General features: G+C 41.4%; 1 protein-coding gene across 3 annotated transcripts in view; it reads right to left on the bottom strand.

Annotated features, from left to right (window-relative positions):
• Positions 1 to 52: 52 nt before the first annotated feature.
• The window catches only part of LOC311266917 (nucleoprotein TPR-like), a 31,971-nt gene continuing 16,071 nt past the window's right edge, over positions 53 to 15,952 (bottom strand). The window contains exons 28-55 of one of the 3 annotated variants that reach the window (XM_084369602.1): positions 15,510 to 15,647; positions 14,450 to 14,581; positions 13,670 to 13,800; positions 13,129 to 13,339; positions 12,882 to 13,031; positions 12,045 to 12,158; positions 11,714 to 11,818; positions 11,297 to 11,509; positions 10,758 to 10,796; positions 10,238 to 10,432; positions 8,703 to 8,814; positions 8,400 to 8,593; positions 7,498 to 7,568; positions 6,994 to 7,193; positions 6,702 to 6,893; positions 6,258 to 6,370; positions 5,954 to 6,028; positions 5,310 to 5,585; positions 5,021 to 5,222; positions 4,727 to 4,935; positions 4,392 to 4,463; positions 4,123 to 4,214; positions 1,995 to 2,107; positions 1,766 to 1,864; positions 1,542 to 1,683; positions 1,164 to 1,261; positions 711 to 827; positions 53 to 486 (exon numbers count right to left, since the gene is read on the bottom strand). In XM_084369602.1, coding sequence (XP_084225728.1) covers positions 431 to 486; positions 711 to 827; positions 1,164 to 1,261; positions 1,542 to 1,683; positions 1,766 to 1,864; positions 1,995 to 2,107; positions 4,123 to 4,214; positions 4,392 to 4,463; positions 4,727 to 4,935; positions 5,021 to 5,222; positions 5,310 to 5,585; positions 5,954 to 6,028; positions 6,258 to 6,370; positions 6,702 to 6,893; positions 6,994 to 7,193; positions 7,498 to 7,568; positions 8,400 to 8,593; positions 8,703 to 8,814; positions 10,238 to 10,432; positions 10,758 to 10,796; positions 11,297 to 11,509; positions 11,714 to 11,818; positions 12,045 to 12,158; positions 12,882 to 13,031; positions 13,129 to 13,339; positions 13,670 to 13,800; positions 14,450 to 14,581; positions 15,510 to 15,647 — 3,861 coding nt within the window. In that variant the 3' untranslated portion in view covers positions 53 to 430. The remainder of the gene's footprint in view (positions 487 to 710; positions 828 to 1,163; positions 1,262 to 1,541; positions 1,684 to 1,765; positions 1,865 to 1,994; positions 2,108 to 4,122; positions 4,215 to 4,391; positions 4,464 to 4,726; positions 4,936 to 5,020; positions 5,223 to 5,309; positions 5,586 to 5,953; positions 6,029 to 6,257; positions 6,371 to 6,701; positions 6,894 to 6,993; positions 7,194 to 7,497; positions 7,569 to 8,399; positions 8,594 to 8,702; positions 8,815 to 10,237; positions 10,433 to 10,757; positions 10,797 to 11,296; positions 11,510 to 11,713; positions 11,819 to 12,044; positions 12,159 to 12,881; positions 13,032 to 13,128; positions 13,340 to 13,669; positions 13,801 to 14,449; positions 14,582 to 15,509; positions 15,648 to 15,952) is intronic. The other 2 variants (XM_084369603.1, XM_084369604.1) reach the window with 2 other exon arrangements.

The following is a 15,952-nucleotide window of genomic DNA, read 5'->3' as shown; positions in this document are numbered from 1 at the left end:
GTCATCACTGATTGGCCCTCCCAGATGTGATGAAATAAACACATGATATCGCTGCAATTATCATCTGACTTTATTATTAAAACATGTCTTATAACAGCCAAAAGACAGGGCAAAAATAATGATACTAACAAATTGACAAACCCAGTACTGCTCTCATGAACACACATGAGACAACAATTACAAAACAACTAAAAACAAGTTGGATTTCACAAAGAATGTGAGCTCACGTATCTCAGAAAAAGGATCACGCACTGACACAGCAGTCACATCTCTCCTGTAATAGTGTGATTATTGATCTGGACCAAACAGAATATTTTTTGATAAACTGAATGTCTTAAAATGTAACCAACAAAAAAAAAATCCAGAAACTGTTGTTATTTAAATGTTTCTTGTTGGGTGAAATGTCTATGAGTTGCTGCTGGTGACATCATCAGGCGATGCCCCCTCTGCCCATGGCTCCTCCCCTTCCTCCTCGAGAGAAGGTTCCTGAAAATAGATGAGCAGTTCATTTTGATCACCTGTTCATGATGTCATCACCATTATTTCTGTGCCCATGTGTATGCTGCTCTCTGCTAACTACTTCAATAAACAGCTTTACCATTATCCTATTACTGACTGGACCTTATTCTATGTGTGCACGACATCAGAGCCCTGCACTGTGCTTCATAATCCTGACTGAGGCTCTGGCAGCCCAGTCCTCCAGGACTCACCTCTGCGGCTGAGCAGTGTCCTGGCCTCCCCCCTCCCTCCTCTGGTCCCTCTGCCTGACAGGCTGCTGATCAGAGGCTGGCTGCTCACTGTGCGTCGCTGAGGAACGCTGCTGGTGTCTATGAAAGAAGTCAGAGATGAGCAGGGATATTAGAGCTTCAGTGTCAGAACACAAGCTCACCAATATTGTTATTAGGTAGTGCAATTAACTGATTAGTTGATCGCAGAAAAATAATCAGCAACTATTTTGATAATTAAAGTAACAACATTTGCCGGCTTCAGCTTTTTTAATGCAACAATCGGCTGCTTTTCCTGTGATGTGTGATGACAAAGTGTTGACAGATATACAACAATAAAACAATTACAATTGACATGAAAGCTAACATGTTAACAGCCCCCTGACTACAGTCACTAGATTCAAAATGAAAAAAAATGTAGTCAACAGAATAACTTACCGGGGTCTTGGCTGGTAGATGGCAGTGATGCATCATCACTCTGCTGTCCTGATGACTCCATGTCTGCTTGGCTCTCCAAAGAGGATTCAATACCAGGGCTGGAAAAACACAAACGCAGTTAGATGAAGCTCCATCAATACAAAGCTGCAGCCATAAGTGACTGGAAACTCTCAATCTGATTATGGTCAAATGGTCTACAATCTTTTTACCACAAACACACCTGAGCATGAGGAAAACACATGTGTTAGTCATTTACTTTCCTTTTCTCAAACCTCCTCGTCACATCCAATATGAAAACCACACATCTATTTCCCCTCTGCAGCTTCAGCTGTCTGTAATTACAGACACCTCAGTGCTGACTGTTCATAAGTTTCTCACCCCTCTCCCTCCTGCTCCATGAAGACTTCATCTCCATCATCTGCAGCCGAAGCCATCCCTGTGGAGGCGGTTACCATGGGAACTGACTGGGATGCCAAGTTGTCGCCACTGTCTGAGGGCAGGGACTCTGTGAAGACCGTCACTGACCGAGACAAAGGGATCATGATGAAGCAATCATAGTTAACACTGATACATGCTGAAGTGTGTGTGAGTGTGTGTCTTACCTGGTGCAGCCACTTGTAAAGGTGTGGTGGGGACACTCCTCCCTCCTCCGTCTTCATCATGAGCAGCCAGAAACAGGGGAGACTCATACATCCCCAGACCTACACACAACCGCAGATAGATGTTAAAAATGAATGAAAAATGCATGTTAATGTTTGAGCTTAGTTCAGGAGTGTGTGTGTGTGTGTGTGTGTGTGTGTGTGTGTGTGTGTCTGTGTGTGTGCGCAGTACCTCCTTGAGAGGCCAGCTGTCCCAGGTCAGAGTGTGAGGCTGATGTCTGAGGCAGCAGGTCCTCCGGAGGTCCAAACCTGAACCTGGTGGACAGACCTGCTACCTGAGGAGAGCTGAGGAAACAGACGGACAGAGACGGGAGGTCACGTGAGTTTACAAACGTTTCTTCTGAGGTTCTGCTTTTTTCAAGACTATCCCAACACTCTCAATCATTTTTTGTTCGGAGTTGTTTTTATGGTTCAAGTTACTTTTAAAAAGAAGATCAAACATCTGCATTCAATCCGTATTAGCCTGATGAAGATCTGGACCTCATTATTTATCCATTTTTGTTTTCTCCCAATATTTGATTTTACTTTTTATCAACAGGGGAACTTGGACGATGAGGACTTTTTATTGTAAAACATGGTCAACAGCGTTTCCTTGCAGTATGGAACACAACTTACATACATGCATCCATGTCCACCGGTGGAATGTAACCAAGTACATTTTCTCAAGTACTGTACTTAGGTACAAATTCAAAGTAATTTACTCTTACTTTTTTCCATTTTACTGTACTTTTTACTCTCACATTTGTCGGACAGCTTTCGTTAATAGTTAGTTTTGAAACTAAAACTAAATATTTGTGATAAACTGAGGGATAAAATGTTCCTTTATGGACTGAGGACATTCTTCTACTTCTTAAGATAAATTAACAAAATAATAAAAAAAAATTAAATAAATATAAAACGAAAATGTCACAGGTTGTAGGCTCATGAAAAGTTGACTTTTCGGAGATACATATTTCTTAAAGGACAGCGATAGTACAAACATGCCACGATCTTATAGAATAGCTGTGATGAGTTGCTGCAGATGAAACCAGCAACAGTATATGAAGCAGCAGTAAAACACAACATACACATTAATTCAGCAATAATATTAATCCAGAAACATCAGATAGAAAAAAAACATTGCCAGGAACATTTTACAGCACAAGTACTTTTTTATAATTTATGTACATTCTGCTGATAATACTAACATACTTTTACTTGTGGAGTATTTTCAGTGTGGATTTAGTACTTTTACTTTGTAAAGGTTCTGAATACTTGTTCCATCACTGTCTATGTTTAACTGTCCTGCATTGTGACATGCAGCCATAAATCGTCACCATGTTTTCAGTCATTACATATCAAGTACATGGCTTTTGCTGTGTGATGTAGCTTGTTTTCACTGAAGCTTAGCAAGCCTGATATTATTTTTTGTAAAAATGTTCATAATTTCTTCTGACATTAGCAGAGGTGCTCTTTATTTGAGGTGAAGCTGCGAGCCTCCAGGAGAGTAACTTATGGGAAACCTTGCATGAAAACACTTTGCCCCCCTTTATCTGACAGTTGGTTTGCTAAGAGGCAACAAAGGTTCGTGGTCCTTTCCATGACGTTGTGGTTATGTGGCATGCACGGCTCCCAAGGGGCTCTTCTATTGCTACTTTTAAAAATCCATGTATATGTGGCTCAACATCAGTTAAAAAATAGAGAAGCCTTGGGAATAGCTAATAAAGTGTGTATATAAAAAAAGATATTTGTGAGGTAAGCCACTAGAACAATCTTCTGATGTTCTCCAACTTTCACACAGAATCAAGCACACTTTACAATGCAATGTTCTGCTGGGAAACCTTGGGTCTTGGTATTCAGGTGGATGTTCTTTGACACATAACACCCATCTAGACACTGCTGCAGAACAAGCACACCCACCCATGGCTACAGCACTACTTGATGGCAGTGGCCCTGATAGCAGGAAAATGCACACACCAAAGGAACTATTCAGAAATGGCTTGAGCAACTTGGAAAAGAGCTCAAGGCGTTGGGACGTGACTGACCAAGTCCGATCCATGGTGTATCCAACTTGCAACCCACAGGACTCTAATCAGCCAAGATGGTTGGTGGGTGTCGAAGTACATCCACCTGAATGCCAGGACCCAAAGTTCTCCAGCAGAACATTGCATTTCAAAGATGGTCAATGATTGGTTTAAATTGTTTGGCTGAATAGTGTATTCTAAGAATTCAATAAACCCAATCACTATCACCAGGTGTGTTTACTTTACATTATAGTCTGTGTTGGTTTGTGTGTGTGTGTGTGTGTGCGCAGATCTTACTGTATAGCCTCAGCAAAGCCATCATTGCGGTGTGGGACTACCAGAGTGGGAGTGCTGGGAACCATTCTGTCATCATCATCAAAGAAATGTTGCTGCAACACACAAACAGTCCATCTCACTACAGACGCAGGTCTACTTCTTCTACACACTACGACCCTTTTAAGAACAAGAATATACAAGTACAGTATATATACATAGGATATGTGTAACATGTACAGTGAATGTAATCCATCTGCTCAACAAACTCTTCCACACACTCCATCTCTTACCATACTGCCTATTCCAGGTGTTAGTTGAGGTCCACGTCCTACTGATGGTCTGCGCAGCTGAGAGGGCTGTCTCTGATTAACACACACACATCAGTGATCACTGTCACAATTTATCCAAGAAATCATTTTCCAGGACATCAATACACTGCCCTTAACATCAAAGGAACTGTCTTTCAAACAGCTTGGCCAGTGTTCCTGATAACTGGGTTCAAATGTGTAGAGAGAATCCTGCTTCTATCATGTCTGAGAGCTGAAGTCAAATGTAGCACAAAGCAATGTCATCTTTTTATTCCATCTGATCAAGCTATGTGATGTCTGAGTGTACATATGTGTACCTGTGAGTGTGGGGGTCCCAGCTCCGGAGCTGGAGGTTGGATGTAGAGCCGTGGTGGGAGCGGGTGTGGGGGTCTGCGTGGGTGAGGCAGGCGGGGTGTGAGGGAGGAGAGGGAGGAGGGGGAGGGTGCAGTGGAGGAGGGGGTTGGGGCGAGGTGTACAGGGTCTCTGGGGTGGTCTGACTCTGATGTGGCGCTGCTGCTGCCTTCACCTGAAAGAGACGAGTGAGTCACATTAGGTGATTTTAACATGAGGACCAATCGACCAATCAGAGAAGACAGTGGATGGGTGCTCACTGCTGTGTGATGGCTCAGAGGGACGCTGAGAGTCTGATGAGGCTTCACCCATGTTCTCCTCAGTGTTGGAGGCTTCTGATGGCTCCTCCTCCCCTCCCTCCTCTTCTGCCTCCCTGCTGTCCTCATTGCTCTCCTCCCCTCCCCCCATCCTACAGTCACCAGCATCGTCCTCATCTTCATCATCCTCCTCTTCCTCCTTATACTGAGGCACAGAGAAAACTGAGTCATTTAATCCAGACAGTAGATGAAAGCTGAGATCATTTTGACATGTTTATGAACAGAACAGCACCTCATCATCTTCCTCTTCTTCCTCCTCTTCTTCCTCTTCACCTTCGTCCTCTTGCTTCTCCTCTGCATCTTTGCTCTCACGGCTGTCGCTGTCTGTCTCGATCACGATGACGTCCCGAACGATAGTGCAGCCCTGAGAGGATATCTGATCAGAGGGGACAGACTGGGACACGCTTTCCTCCTCGATGTCCTCGTCATCTTCAGCTAAGACGGGAAAACACTCCTCTGGAAGCTCCTGCGCCACAAACATGGACCCATCACTGAGGACTGTAAACCACTGCAGGTGGTTTAAAATCCATTATTAATGCTCAAAATCAAACAAATACAGTGGAGAAGATTAACAGCCATCATCCACAAGCTACACTGGACTACAATCGGTCTCTGTCTGGATTTAATTTGATATTTTGTGTATTAGTTTGTATTTAGACCTCCAAGACAATATGTGAGTTTGCATAAACTTATATAAAGTGACATGTTTGATAGAATGCAACATAATAGTAATTTATTTGAACAAAAATGTAACTTGTCATTTGAAAATCTGATGAAAGACTGAACGACCTGAAAGGCTACACACTGGTCAAACCCAAAATTCATAAACAATTATTTTCTCGATCCTCTTTAAAGTTTCCATCACTGGTAACTGACCTGACTGTCATCTGGTGAATCCTGTTGTTCTCCCTCATCCCTCAGCTCTCCTTCAATCTCTTCATCACCTTCCATCTGAAACGCGACAAGTTACACAGCTGTAACAAGTTAACAATAAAGAAACACGCACACACACACACACACACACTACAAAAAATACAAAAACTGAATAAACAAACAGAAGTTGGAAAAAACAAAAAGCAAACTTGGTTCAGAACCTTTTCTGTGCCAAGCTTTTCTGAAGAACATTGTCCTGGTGCTTTTGTTTGAGTCTTGTCTCTGGGTTTTGTGTGTTTGAGTTTACCTCCAGTGCTATTGTTGGTTTGAGTCGTAGCTTTTTATTGGTCGGAGGTGTGTGCGAACTCTCTGGTCTGTTTTCTTCCTCCTCTTCCTCCTCTCTGATTCGCTTTGAGCCTGCTTTTATCACATGCACAGACACAAAGACACAGAATAACACCAGGGTTTCCATCAACACATTTGTTTCATGTGTCTCGAGCTAGTATCTGTCAGGCATCAACATCTGGTTGGAGTTATAGGGAAGTAAAAAAGACTGCACTTGTCTGGGCTGTGCACCTTCGCCATCATAGCCATCAGTGTTCACTCAGACAGGGTCGTCAGTGTTTTCAGGCTAAGCCACAGGCCAATTTATTTTTCAACCATTTAGTTTTTTTAATATCTTTTGTTTCCTTCCTGTTGATGTGTTTAAAGTTCCAGGGTTGGTGTTGGTTTAGGACAAGATCCTGCTCACCTGGTCCAATCAGAGACGAGGATGTAGATGGACGCTCTGCCTCCATACTGGGGCCTGCATCCTGACTGGTTGCCTGCTGCTGGGTGGGCTGAACGAAAGCTGTGGCCTGGCTGCTGGTTGGAGGTATTGATGTGGGTGTGCTCACCAGAGTGGAGCTGGTAGAGTGAACAGAGGCTCCTGCACTCATCAGCACTGAAGATGGAAATATTCTATTACACTCTGACACACATGTTGGATTTAACTGCTTTTACGTTCAGATTTTTTAAAATGTTTTTTAATCTCTTGCTCTCACCCTCTTGGCTGTCAGTCTGTGTGGTCGGCATGACAGTGGCGGTAGGCGTCGGGATGGGGACAGTTGCTGGGGTAACCATAGGCCGGATGCTGGCACGGGGTGTTGCCTTGCTACCAGTGGATGGGCTTGGCTTGTTGCTAGGAGATGGAGTACTTGGGGTTGGCCGGATGTTGGCCGTAGGTGGGTCAGACAGGCTGGAGCTGACGGAAAAATGGTAAAAAGTTCAGTTTTTTTATTGCAAAATGTTTTAATGTGCAACTAGTTTTTGTGTTTCTTCTCTACTACTGTGAAAAAATAGTTGATACTTTTAAAACTCATACCATCTAATCTAATCTGGCTCTGAATACTTAAAAATGTTTGCAAAGCTTGAGCTCTCTGATTACAGTCATTAACTGGAAAATGGACATTTCTATGAAAAGACAAAAAAAAAAAAAAAAAAAAGCCATTTACACCCATTCATAATAGTTTCTGGTATTTGTGCATGTGCATGTATTCATTAGTTACCTTCCTCTGTCTTGGCCAGGACTCTTCAGAGATATCTGTCTCTGGTCTGCAGATCTGGCCTGATCGCCCACCTAAGTACAGACACAGGTTTGTGATATTACAATTAGATCACAGATATTGGATTTAGAGATTAAGTCCAAATATTTTGAAAAAAGGAAGAGAAATATCTCAAGAAAAAAAAAAAAGTCTTAATATTTAGAGAAAAAAGTCTTCATGTTTAGGGAATAAAATAAAAAAAACTATGAAAATGTTTTTCAATGATTTGAGAGAAAAGTCACAACACTTCAATGAAGTGTCTGTCAGGTTGTTCCACTGGGTTGGTCTGAATAAGATATGACTATAACTCCAGAGCAAAGAGGACAAAACATAATGCACACAATTTAAACGATAGGCAGGTTCTGGCTGCCACTCATGTCATTTTCATAAAACCCATTGAGCCTTAATCACTTCCCAACAGTATGACTGTGCTCCTCTCAACAGTCTGCGCTGTGCTCCTGCTGCTTCAAAACTTATATGGTTATTGACTTACACATCATGCAACAGTTTTTTTGGTTCACTCTCTGATAAGACAGGTGGTAACTTCCTTCTTGATATATGACTTTGTGTAAATTTCCAAGTTCCTTCTTGAAACGTTTTGACTCGATTCACAAAGTCTTGTTGTCCCCCTTCCTATTTGTGGCCCTTATTCTTTGTCATATACTTCAAACAACATTTACACATTATATTTTGAGAGAACATTAAAAAAGCTTAATTTCCCTCATTGTTCTGGCACACATACAATTACAGCATGAAACAACTTCTAAAAAATGTGGTCTTATTTGCCAAGATACAGTCAATAAACATTGGGCTCAAAGTGTGGACCTTCATGTCCGCCAAGTCAACGGCAAGCATGACACATGTACCTTAGCTCCACTCTGGTCCTGTGGTTCCTCTCTGGTTTCAGTCTGTGCTTGTGTCTCTCTCAGTTCTCTCAGCTCTCTGTCCAGCCGAAGAAGTCGTCCTTCATACTGAGACTTGAGGGCATTCATTCTCACCTCCATTTCCTCCTTACTCTGTTTCAGTTCTTCTATCTCCTGACTGAGCTGCTCCTTGGCACCTGCAGGTGAAGGTGCAGTTACTCGTACACTGATAGAGTAGCCTCTTTGTTTAGCTGTACTTTGTCAACTTGGTTAGCTTCTGTGTGCCTAAGTGAATGTGGAACTTACTGTTTAGTTGGTTGATTTTGGTCTTGGCTCCCATGAAGACTTTCTTAGTCTTTTCCTCTTTGTCAGCTATCTGCTGTCTGAGCTGTTCCTCTCTGTTCTTGCCCTCAGACAGCTGTAAAAAAAAACAACAGAGGTCCTGTATAAAAGCTGCTTTAAGAGTGGTGAATGACTTTACGAAGACATTGAACTGCACGAAAATGCCACACAGCTCTTTGTATTGACTTCTTCAAGGCTTAAGACTCAGTTGGCCAGGTCACATTGGTTGATAGGCTCCACAGCATTGGCACACTGTTAAGTCATGGAGTACAGCTTGTTGGGTCCTCTTCCTGTCTCCCTGTAATTAAAGGTGTGCCCCAAAGTACTATACTAGAACCATGACTTTTCTCCAGGAATGTAACTAATTGTGACAACATCTCAAACAAAGTCAAGATACATGCATGTGTATCACTGGCTAGGAACAACTTGTTTATAAAAAAATACAGTTGAAATTAAGTTTCCTCTTTAGGAAAAAATCCTGTTTCACCTTCTTTAACCTTTATTGGATTGCATAGATGTTCTCTATACAAAGTGTATTAGATACAGCACACCACTGTTTACACCACATTTTATTACTGGCCTTGGCTTTCTTGTACAACACTGTACTCTGTATGCTACTATCAATTGGCTGTCACCTGTCTGTGCAGACGTTCCCATGGCTTTTATATATAATTGTCTCGTGGAGCCGTTTCCTCCTTACCCCTTTACATGCATGTGTAGAAATCAAAACCAATATGGCCTCTGTTCTCACACTGTTCTACAGATTTTGGTTACCCGAGTTGGGAGAGAGAACAAGCTTAAAATATGCTAGAGCTGATTACTGATGATGAATGATGAAGTCAGCTCAAAAGGATCTGTACTCTTGGTCAATGTGTTTGCTTTAAAACGTCATTTCTATTGTATCTCAGAAAATCACAGCTGTTTATGCATCTCAAATGGAATTAGTGTATAATCTTTTTCAGTGTGTGGTAGTTGTGTAAATCTGTTTATGTGGTTTGTATTTATTGTTGTAACCCTGTTATAATGCAGGGATTCCCTTGAAAAAGATTTTAGATCTCGACTGTCTAAATATAGGAAAATGAAATGAACTAACACCTCATAAGTGTTTCCCAACCATGACAGTGTCAGCTGGTAATGTTTTCAACTTGCAAGTCTGTGTGTCATCGTGGTAGAATGTGGTCTTACAGACACCTACTCTACCAGGAGCTAACACAGAAGCATTATTGAGTATTTTGCCTGTTTTTTTTTTTTGTTTGTTTGTCTATCTGTGGACACGTCAGTGCAACAGCATCACAACCTAAAGTTAACATACTAAACCACAGAAAGCTCTGCTTCCATTTAAAGATAACGTTTATCTGAGTGGGTAAAAGCCAAGTGTATCTTAAAAGATGCAGATAAGTAAGGATGTATGGTTGTAGACAGATACAATAGACAGATACAAATGAATACAACAGTTGGATTAAAAGTATTTCATGACAGCAGGATTTGAAGTACAGTACCTCTTGTCTGAGTTTTGTGATCTCTTCTTGTAGCACCTGGTTAGCATCACCAGCAACGTTAGCATCACTGGCCTGGATGGACTGGGAATTCTGGTTCTGGTTGGCCTGTGTGGCCTCGTGAGCTTCTTTAGCCTGTTTAGCTTCAATCAGCTGCTCCTGCAGATGCTTGATGTCTGCTTCACGTTCACCAATTGTCTGAGGATAGGGCAGACATGTTGTCCAAGTGAGACATTTTGAATATATGAATATAGAGAAAGGATGAAGAATAAAAGGACGGGGGCATACAGAGTCAGGATGAAGAGAACGAGGAATGAGAAAGCAGTACGGATTGTGTTCAATCACTGATTCATGACAATGAAAAAAAAAGTATGTGATCGTATTACAGAATTATATGCAAATATGTAATGTTAAAACTTGAATGGATGAATGTAGGTATTCATTTTGTAAACACATATCAGCATACATCACTGCACAGCACTTGTGCAGTACTGTTTCTAGTTTTTAAGAAAATCTGTGTTACCTTCTGCGTGCTGTCCAGGTTGCCTTGAAGCTCAGCCACCTGTTTGGAGGTAAGCACAGATACAGCATTTCTTATCTTATGTATCCAACTACAACCACAGAGTATTTGAAGACATTGTGCAGTTTCAGAGGTATGTTTGAGAAGTTTTAATAAGACTTCCTTAAAGCTTCCTTGCAGAGTTCTTACTGCTCACTTTTACACTGTCAACAGTCTGTGTGCAGTTTTTGTAAGAGTAAGCATTTTTGCTCAAACATAATTTGAAAATGTTAGATGTGTTTAATTTTTTTTACTTTGATATAAAAACGTATAGCAAGCACACCTGGCTCAGCAATCAATTTTTAGAGAGGGTCATTCTTCACAGATGCAATTAACTAGTCCATGTGAGTAACCTGTACTCTGTCAAAACATTTAAAACCTTATACAATGCCTCCATTCTGTTTGAAGCAACTAAAGATGTTATCTACATGTGAGTATATCCTTAAAGATAGCCAAGTATAAAAAAAACAAAAATCACAGTAAAGAGAAAGAAGGCCCCTCACCTTACTCTCTGCCTGGCTGAGAGCAGTCTTGAGGTTGCTAACTTCCTGGTTGTGGCTTTGCTGAGTGCTTTGGTGCGTCTGCTGTAGTTCTTTCTGACTAGTGAGGTTCTGCTGAAGGGCTTCTTTAGCCTGCTGGAGCTCCCTCTGGATCTGCTGGATCTGGTTCTGACGGGCCTGAGCTTGAGATTGGACTGATTTTAACTGGTTCTGTGCCTTTAGATAGGAAAGGAGGTGGTTAGGTGTTGGATGAATTTTGACATTTATGCAAACTGACTATCAATATTACAAAATAAAATAAAAATATATTAATATACAATATACATGTAACCTGCAAATACATTTGTATCATTTTAAAATATGTCATCTCAAAATGACGGAGGTAGTTATAATTGTTGTCCAGTGTTTCTGTGTTCTTACCTGCAGAGTGTGGGTCTTTGCTTGCTGAAGGTCTTTCTGACTCTGGGTCAGCTGATTCTGATTCTGCTGGAGTTGAGTCTGGGCCTGGGACAACTGGGACTGGACCTATACAAGCAAAGAGGTGACAACTGAGCCGGATTCCTGCCGTTCTAATGCATTCTCCTCACTAAATGATTCAACATGTAGAGCTACAAATGTACTTTTCTCCATCTCTTCTGTACCTTGACAAACCTTCTATTTTGGTGGTATCTAAACCTCTCTAAATATTAACAGTAATTAATAAATGCTCAGGCAACATACAGTTGCATCTGTACTGAATGTGCTACGGTACCTGTGTCAGTTGGTTCTGGTTCTGTGTCAGCTGGTTTTTGACCTCCACAAACTTTTCCTTGGTCTGCTGGTTTTCCTTCTTGGCCTCCTCCAGCCCCTGCTGAGACTTCTGGGCCTGGTTTGGAGAAAAAAGAAAAAACATTCCTGACACTTTCCAACAGTCTGGCTTAAACTTTAAGAGATCAGAGCCATGTATGTGCGTATACAGTATAATTGATGTATTGTAGTTCCTTAATGATGTGTTCCATGTTACACTGTGTGAGAAGAGACTACTACAATCTTGGTATTTATCAATTTTAAGGATGTCAGATTGTGTGATGAGTGTTGAATGGTATCATGATGTAAAGTATATGACTGCAGAGGCTTGTCACCAGCCCACTTCATCCATCTCCATCAAACAATAAACAAGCTTCATCAACTTCTCTTTCATTTTGCCTTCAACATTGATTGGTCTGTTTTGTGGGTTGTAACAGAAGTCATATCATAATTTGGTCCTAAACTTCTGACATGTCGCTGCAGGCTGTTTCTGACCGCCAAAGCCCCAACTGCCTGTTGGTGGGTGCTTCTTACCACAATCAAGGACCACTGTTTCTGATCGATGACCAAAGATTCTCTAACGACTGTCAACTTTTGTCTCATACAGCCCAAAACAGCATAATGTGAAGAGGCCTTTACTGTACGTTGACAAGGCAAAGCAACAAATGCCTCCATCGTTGTGACTACTGATGTGTCTCCTCCTAGTAGTGAGCAGCCACAGACTGTGAACCTGTGTAATAACATGTACTGAATGTAAAGCAGAATATTGAGTTAATACAAGCTTAAATGTCTTCCTGCTCACCTCCTCCTGCTTTTTCTGCACCTCCTCCTTCAGTGTGTTCAGCTCTTCTCTGGCCTTGTTGAGCTCCTCCTGGGCTTTTGTCAGCTCCTGCTGCACCTCCTGGTTAGGAGCCGCCTCACTTCCTGCTTTAGCAGCCGTTTCCTCAACCAGCTAAGACACACAGACACACAACTCAGTGTTTCAATTTTCATTCATACTAAAGTGGTCGTCTCCTGCAGACTTTAATCTGAACTGACTCCAGTCCCACCTTGTCGTGCTGGGCTTTGAGCTCCTCATACTGGGTCTTGTAGCGTCGTCCAATCTTCTTCACCTGGGTGATGGTCTTGTTCTTCTCCAGAATGTCACTGTTTTTGGTTTCCAGGTCTTTCTTCAAAGAATCCCTCTCTGACGTCAGACGGGCCACAGAATCTCTGAGGCCTTGCAGTTGAGACTGAGCCGAGTTACTGATGGCACTGGACCTAATACACATAACCATAATCTCAGTTAGGTTATTTTTAGGGATGATCAATCTGCCACAGAGCATAATCTCTGCTGCACACAGTCAGGATAAACGCTCTGGTCATTTTGATTGTCAGACTACAAAGGTCTGGCACAAAAGAGAAAATATGTATAAAGCTATCATTAACAGTCAGTCTGTGGATTCATTACTCTGAACTGATGCTACATTTTGAATAAGTGCTTTGGTACTTAGGTACTTCAGTGTTTAGGTGTGTGTGTGTGTGTGTGTGTGTGTGTGTGTGTGTGTGTGTGTGTGTGTGTGTGTGTGTGTGGTCTCAGTGGGGTTCTACCTGGCCAGTTCGGTCTTCAGCTTGGCCGTCTCTTCAGCTAGTTGTGCAATGCGCCTCTGCTGAGCTTCTCTCTCATTGGTGATTTTCTGTCTCTCTTCAACGTCGCCGTCTTTCTGTTGGCTAATCAGTTGCTGTAGAGAGATAGTCAGTCAAGTATAAGTGAAACTAACAGTAACTGCAGATATTTGAAAAAAAACAAAAAAAAAACAAAGATGAGCTGTATTAAACATAAGACTGGGACAAAACACTAAATTGTATGAGGTAAACTAATAATGTTCATGTTTGGTTGATAACACTGATTCTGATAGAACATGAAGAAGCTTCAAATTGCAAACGTAGATGCTTCACACACATCTTCAACCAGCACAGAAGATCTCTACAATCAGCACAGTTTCAAGGTGGACACCAAAATTAGTGTCTCCAATTCAGTATCTGACCCGATGTGTAATATGGTCACAATCTCCCTCCTGTTCCTGAGTTACGGTGTTGAATAAGGACCTAGTGTATGAATTCTTGAGTTATGGACAAAAATCTTTGGGTTTTTTTGCTTAGGTCACAGTGACCTTTGACCTTCATCCTTAAGACATTCCCTCAAGGTGTTCCTGAGATATCGCGTTCAAGTGAATGGGACAAACCCAAAAAAATCATGATCACGGCTGTTGTTGGTGCCGAGGAATGAATATTTAAAACAACATAATGTAGCTGGATCAGGAATGATTTACAAAAATAATAAATGCAGGTATAAACACATGTTCCAAAACACAAACGTACACCAGTTACCTGTGTTTTAGCCTTCAAGCGTTTGAGGTCTTCTTCCAGTATCCTCTTATCAGCCTGCAGGGAGCCATTTTTCTCAGACAGCACAGACAAAGAGTGATGTAGTGGGCTGATGTCTGACTGGAGCTTTGAAACCTGACGGAGACAGAGTAAGACACAAGTGGTGTAGATTAGGGTTGAGAATCAAATATGAACTCACAATATGTTATTATTATCATATTCTTCCTGTTATAATGTTAGATGAGAGCAAGGTGGGTCTGTGATACACGATATAACACAAACAACTGAAGAAATACAATTGCTGTCCATCAAACCGTCACCAGTCCGGTCAGCATCTCCATACAGGGGGTGCTGAATCTATTCCAAGTGGTTTTAAAACCCCCCCAAAACAAAACAGTATTGATACTTTGCACCACTGTGTCATTAACAGATCACAAGGGGAAACATTGCAATATGCTTCTCTATCCATTTTGTCCCCCCTTATAGTATAGATAAGCATGGGTATAAAAGAATAACTCTCAGATGCAACTAAAGTTTACTGAAGGACTTCCTCTTGTTAATACAAGGTTCCATTAGAGATGAGTGTTAATGTAAAAACAAGTCTACATCAGTGTTTTGAGGTTCAAACAGGCCCCAACACAATCTCCTATTAGTGCCAGATCCCAAGTGGTGGTGGTGCTTCCTCAAACGTTTTAAAGGCTCACCTAAATTACATGTAATTAAAGTTTGTTTTGCACAAGTTACTCACATAAAGAAAACTAAGTACACGCTCAAAGGCTGTGCTGAAAACATAAAGCAATCTGTTAATATAGATAACGGGTTTGTTCGTTAATGTGTTTTTCAAGTTATTCACGATTCAAGTTACAACCTGTCAAAAGAGCAACTGCTACTGGGAAACATTTATGTTTCCTGATGAAATTTCAGCCGGAGGGGTTTAGGGACCAAATGAAGCTGACAAACATGGACTGAATCTGTGATCACAACATAAGTTAAAATCAAAACCACAGCCAACAATGAAAGGGAGTCACAGCACAAACCATGTCATGCAACACTTGACTCTTACTTTAGCCTGAGCTTGCTGCAGCTCTTGTTCCAGTTTATCTCGGTCCATTTTCAGCATCCTGTTGCTTTCTTGGAGAGCACCGATAGTCTCAATCTTCTTCAGCTGTTCCTCCTGCTGGGCCAGAGTCTTCGATGTAGCCTGAACCACAGGAGGAGGCAAAATAAATAACAGTTGTCTCTCTGGCCACTTTTATTCTTTTTAGCCTCAAGTTGACATTACTAATTTTTTGACAAAGTTGTTCACTACGCTGCTGAAGGCAACGCCCTCATTCTCAGCCTGAAACACATACAGATTCTCTATAGTCCCACAGCAAATCAATCAAACATTAAATCAAATGTCAACTCAAAACTGAGATCATAAATATTCAACTAAAAGAATTAGATATTCAGTCATTTTGTTATTTTTATATATATGCTATCATATACAAACTTAACTTTAGACAT

The sequence above is a fragment of the Pagrus pagrus genome, assembly GCF_965226575.1.
Source record: "Pagrus pagrus genome assembly, chromosome: 12".
Taxonomy (NCBI): Eukaryota; Metazoa; Chordata; class Actinopteri; order Spariformes; family Sparidae; genus Pagrus; species Pagrus pagrus.
Note: the sequence above shows the minus strand (reverse complement) of the source record. Positions and strands in the feature narration are given on the sequence as shown.